Consider the following 5,877-nt stretch of genomic DNA (forward strand, 5'->3'; position numbering starts at 1 on the left):
TGTTACGGGCCAATAGAGATGATGCAGGGTCGGCACGCCCCGTCATATTCTCTGGCAAAGTGTGGGACTCTGAAGATGCTACAGCTCAATCCATTTTGGTGCTGCCTTCGTATCTTCCGACATTGTAGCCAATAAGTACCGCCTCATGAGATCGATCCCATGTTCGCCCACGGTTGCTTGACGACCTCCTCGACCATCGTCCATGCCGAGCTAAATTGTAGAATCAATGTGAATTTCTTGCTGATATTTCAATTGCTAGAGAGAGAATTGAAAGGACATTAGAAATTTAGCTCGATCCCATGTTCGCCTACAGTTGCTTGACGACCTCCTCGACCATCATCCATGCCAAGTTAAATTGTAGAATCAATGTGAATCTCTTGCCGATATTTCAATAGCTAGAGAGAGAATTGAAAGGACATCAGAAATTTAGCTTTATCCAAGAAAAATGTTAGGGACATGCAGAGATTTTAAAAAATGTATAGGAACATGCTGTATCGCCAAGTCCTCGACAACTTCATGAGCGGTCGGATGGCCGGTTAAATTATTTAATTTGGTAAAATTAAAATAATATTTATCTATTTTTTTACCCAAAGTTGACCATATTTGGCTGGGCCTAACTTTCCCGTTCAACATCTCTTGATTTTTACCCCTACAAAAAGCTCCTAACCCGATTGTTTAAAAAATGCGATTTGATTTCAAAACAATAATAATATTGCTTTTTTTACCTAAGTTTGGGAAAAAATTTATCGGTCAAAAAATATATTTTCAAACATATTTTCAAATGGTTTGACTGAGCAACTATCCAACTTTCTCGTTTGAATGTCGAAAAGTGCTACGAAATTGAGGATATCTTCATTGTATTCGACAAATCTTGTATGGACCCAAGAACACTTCAAAGTCTTAAAAAGTTGGTACTTCACGATCTTCCAAAATTGAAAAATATTACCTTGCTCATTGATCTATCTGTATTTAAAGAGGGTTGACATAGCTTCATATCCATCTTTCTTGAAACTTCACTATCAATCTAAAATCCATTGACGATAAATAAAGATGGTGGTCTGCATAAGTGTGGCAAGATAATAATATTGAACAAAAGCTTACGATCTTTTTACAATTTCAGTTTGTCTTTCTCTATAGCTCTCTACTATTTGTACATCTTGTGTGTTGTTGCTGTACAGGTGATGAAAACCATCTAATTGGTAAAAAAAATTTAAATTGATATTTGTGTTTTTTTTTAATCTAGATTTGACTATATTTTGACCATGCCTAATTTTTTTTGCATCAACGAAAAGTCCAATACTGTGGTTCGATATGAAAAAGTGTTGGAATCACGATGGTCTAGGTTTAACACAATCTCATTACATTGAAAAGGAATTGAGAGGTTAAAAGGTTCTAATCAAATATGCAGATAATCCTTATCTTCCACACATAACTTTTAGAAAGAATACTAAAAACAATATTAGGCAACTAGAGTATTTTCAAGTAATCGACAATATTTTGTATATCACGAATTGCACTAGACTAAATTTAGCATACTCAATAGGAATATTGAGTAAATATATAGGTAATCCTGGTCACCAGCATTGGACTGCTATGTTGAAAGTGTTAGATTATCTAAAAAAAAGTAAAGACTATGTTATGTAAGAAGACAAATATCCTATTGTTTTAAAAGGCTATATTGATGCCCACTTGAGAATTATGATTAATTGAGTTGACTAGCGGATATGTGTTATGTTAGGAGGTTTCGTAATATCGTGAAAATCTAGTGGATATAATAGAGGACGACTAGTCGATCGTAAAGAGTGGTCAACAGAGGACATTTGGTCAATCTGGGCATTTGACGCAAACACTGACGTTGCTGCTGGAATTTTCACCCAAAAAAAGTTGCTGCAACTGAAGTATCCAAAATGTCACTAAAAATTTGTTAAATGAAAGCCAGCCCCCTCACGTAAGACTCCTTAATAAAGACCAAGCTCAAAATTGGCAAATATGAAAAATCTTACTGTCAATCAGACAATTTACAGCTTAAAAAGGTACACGTTTTAAACTTATGGATGTCACAAGGCTAAACCCAACAAAGCAAGTTCAAATCCACCTTACAATAGCGAAAATAAAGTAAAGAAAAGAACCGAAGAGAATCTGGAAAAACAAATGAATTTGAAAAGTCTATATTCAGGTTGGAAATTTTAATTTCACTCCTTTTGAAATAAAAACCGAAATTTTCTGGAAATGGCTCACGTTGCATTCAATCATTGCCCCCCATTCTGTGGCTGTAATTTTCATTCCATGCTTCTGTAGCATTCGTAAGCAGGGACGTGGCTATCGAAAGACGACAAGTTTGCCACTCCATAAATAGGGACCGCATGATAAGAGACTCCTTATCCCAAAAGCACACGTGCGCACACTCAACAAGCTCGAAGTAGAACACGACCATGGAGGAGGTGGTGATAGTCGGTGCCGGCATCGCAGGTCTGGCGACGGCAGTGGCCCTTAAGAAGGTCGGTGTCCGAGCCCTCGTCCTTGAGAGATCGGAGGAGCTCCGAACGACCGGTGCGGCTCTCGGTCTCTTTGCTAATGCGTGGGTTGCGCTCGATGCACTCGGCGTTTCGGACAAGCTCGCTGCCCTGTACGCTCCTCTGAAAAGGTGAGGTCCTTGTTCGCTCTTTGCACTTGAAAATAGACGTCTGATTATTGTAGAATGTTTTATCATTTCGAAGTATTAAAACTCGATCTAATCTTTAGTTCAACAATCATGTACAGATCGAGAGTTAAATGAGTGATTTCTCTGCTATGAAAGATGACAGCACTCAGAGTTGATGAATGCTGAATTAGTGTAAGCATCTTTTAGAAGATGTTAAATACGCCTAATCTTGTGCTAGCTCGTTGGGGATAAAACCAACTAAAAGTAAATCACTTTTATAGTGAAAAGTAGTTAAAAAAATCCAAACGCATTTCAATCGCAGTGAGTAGATCTTCATATGATGCAATTAAGTTCATGAACTTTCATTTCGATCATTTAATGCAATGATTTTTTTTTTTTTTGGGTTATTTGCAAACGATGTTCGTTAGGTATTAAAAAAATTGGTCAAAAAGTGGTTTTACATCTTCCATGGGGAAAAAATCATGAAAATTGAGATCATTGCCAATTGTAAAGTGCACCGTGAAATTTGCCTATTGAGGTTGCTAATGCGATTAGTGCTTAGAATAAAATAACTAATTAAATATTCATCAAATGAAGGGAAAAACTGCAATATCAGTGAGAAAGAGCAATAGGCTTTTCAAGCAAGATATACTGAATAGAAAGATAAGCTCTACATTGGTTTTGTACTTTGTTAAATTGATTTTAGGATTCGCCCGTTTTGGGAGCTTCTTAAATCGGTTATTGATCCAGGATGCTGGACCTTGATCTGTCCTACAATTTCTCAATGATGAAAGAAAATAATTTTACTTATTAATTTTTTTTTTTTTTGGTACTTGTTCAGGGGATACATAACTGATGTCAAGACTAAATCGATTCAAGAAGTGCATTATCCAGGCAACAGGTGAATCTCAAATTTCCTCTCATATATGCTACCTACCTTTCCATCATCTTTGTTTCCTTAATTTACCGTTTAATGTTTCAGACTGATTAATTTCTTGTAATTGGTTACTATATGTTTTATTTTGCACAAAATGATACAAATGACCGTCGGAAATATACCATGAATGGGACTAATAGCCCCTATTTTGACAACTCATCTTTTAGGAAGATCTTCAATAATAGAGTTTGAAAATATAATACTCCTTTTGTTAGATAGAATTGGGTAATTTATTCTATTATGTTGTTGAAAATATGTCTAGAATTTGAGACTCATAAAGAGAACTCAATCCAACTAGGTAATTTCCTATTTTGGATCTAATTCTTTTCTATATAAGGAGTCTTTTTCGTGAAGAGCAACCCCCATTGAGAGAATAATGGGAGTGTTTAAATAATTTAATTGTAATTATAATTTTCGTTAGTGGGTCTTGTGCCATTTTTCGTGTGGAGTAGATCTTACTGATTGAGTCAAATAAATTCAATATTCAATTTATTTTCTTGTCCTGTTTATCTTATACTTCGACTGTTTTTTTTCTCCCACAACAAATGTTATTATTTTATGCATGTCATTTCGTATTCCAAGGATAGAAAATCATTCCATCTGGATTGAGCAGGAATGGAGCCCAACCAAGAGCAGTCCATCGAAAAGTCTTGTTGGAAGTTCTGGCGGAGGAGCTTCCTCCAAATAGCATTCGATTCTCTTCCAAGATAACTTCCATCGAAACCCAAGTAGAAGACGGCTTGTCCATTTGTATTGTCATGCTCGATGATGGGACCATCATAAAGTCTAAGGTTCCCTACAATTTCTAGAGAACCTTCTTTTGAATTCAAATATGATGAGGTAACTTATCCACTTTAACTTATCCACACTGAAAATATTATACATGTAGGTTGTTATAGGATGTGATGGCGTGCACTCTATCGTGGCCCGTTGGCTTGGACTTCGCCCGCCGGTCCATTCAGGCCGGTCGGCAGTGCGCGGGTTGTCCGTGTTCCCGAAAGGTCATGGTTTTGATCATGGCCATGCGCTTCAACAATTTGTGGATGTGGGCAAGAGGGCAGGTTTTATTGCTCTCAATGATAAGGAATTGTATTGGTTCTTTGTGGCCACGTGTCCTCCTAAAGGTACCATGTATATTACATTTTATCTTCTGCTGAGATTCCCAACCACGATGGCTCCTTCAATACTAGCTTACTAATCCTCCCCGATCCCTAACGCTTCCATTTATAAAGGTGTGGAAAAAGGAGCAGATCCAGAAATTATACAAAGGAAGGTGATGGAAAATTTGGCGAAGGACTTCCCACCCGTGTACCTCGATGTCGTCAAGCACTCCGACCTTTCAAGTTTGACATGGGCGCCACTGATGTTCCGATATCCTTGGGACATCCTGTTCGGAAACCTAGTTCGATCAAATGTCACGGTGGCTGGAGACGCTATGCACCCGATGACTCCCGACTTGGGCCAGGGGGGATGTTCGGCTCTCGAGGATGCGGTGGCATTGGGTAGGCACCTCGGGAACTCCATTGCCGAGCACGGCAAACTATGGGCTCCTCTTGCTATAGAGGGGTACGCAAAGGAGAGGAGATGGAGGGTGGCAACACTGATAACAGCATCGTACTTGTCGGGATGGGTGCAACAAGATGGGTCTAGTCGATTCATGAGGTTCCTAAGAGATGTATTCTATGGGCTCCTCTTGGGTAGAGTGGTGAAAGGTATTACAGAATATGATTGTGGGAAGCTTCATGGTGTCTCCTCTTTGCCTTAATGTGAATCTGAAAGCTCCATCTAGTTATGCAGTTGGAATCGGATTTTGGTCTTCTATTTTGTTTAATAATCGATGATGAAATTTATTGCAATGCATAACACAAAAGTTTATCGTATTGTTTGTCTCAGGGTTGCACTTGTTTTTCTTTTTTTTCTTTTTTATTTCGTATGAATCTTTTCACTTGATGATCAAGAGCATCATAGGATTAGGTTTGGGTCGGATCTTTTTAAGTTTGGGTTGACATTTATTTGATAGTGTGGTAGATATGCGGATTCTCAATTGATACCGTACTTTTCTTGATGTATTTAATAAAAATTACAATTAAGTAACAAGATTCGTTGGAATGAAGTGCCTTCTGTCATTGGCAGACCGAATATCTTTTTCTTAGATTCCAACCAAGCGCCGCCGTCAAACATTATTGTCTTCCCCACTTTTGACCTCGTGATTGTTTTTTTTTTTTTGGGGGCCGGGGGGAGGAATTAGGAGGTGGAAATCCCATAATTACCCTCCCCTTGACTTCTTGGCCGAGGTGAA

The 5,877-nt window shown here is 38.1% G+C and overlaps 1 protein-coding gene across 1 annotated transcript; it reads left to right on the plus strand.

Annotated features, from left to right (window-relative positions):
• Nucleotides 1-2,382: 2,382 nt before the first annotated feature.
• LOC104445328 (monooxygenase 2) lies at nucleotides 2,383-5,458 on the plus strand. The gene is made up of 5 exons (XM_010059181.3): nucleotides 2,383-2,644; nucleotides 3,483-3,542; nucleotides 4,192-4,369; nucleotides 4,468-4,702; nucleotides 4,811-5,458. The coding sequence occupies exons 1-5, from the start codon at nucleotides 2,433-2,435 to the stop codon at nucleotides 5,341-5,343; spliced, it is 1,218 nt and encodes a 405-aa protein (XP_010057483.2). The 5' UTR covers nucleotides 2,383-2,432; the 3' UTR covers nucleotides 5,344-5,458.
• The last annotated feature ends 419 nt before the right edge of the window (nucleotides 5,459-5,877 follow it).

Source organism: Eucalyptus grandis, chromosome 7, assembly GCF_016545825.1.
Source record: "Eucalyptus grandis isolate ANBG69807.140 chromosome 7, ASM1654582v1, whole genome shotgun sequence".
Classification (NCBI taxonomy): Eukaryota; Viridiplantae; Streptophyta; class Magnoliopsida; order Myrtales; family Myrtaceae; genus Eucalyptus; species Eucalyptus grandis.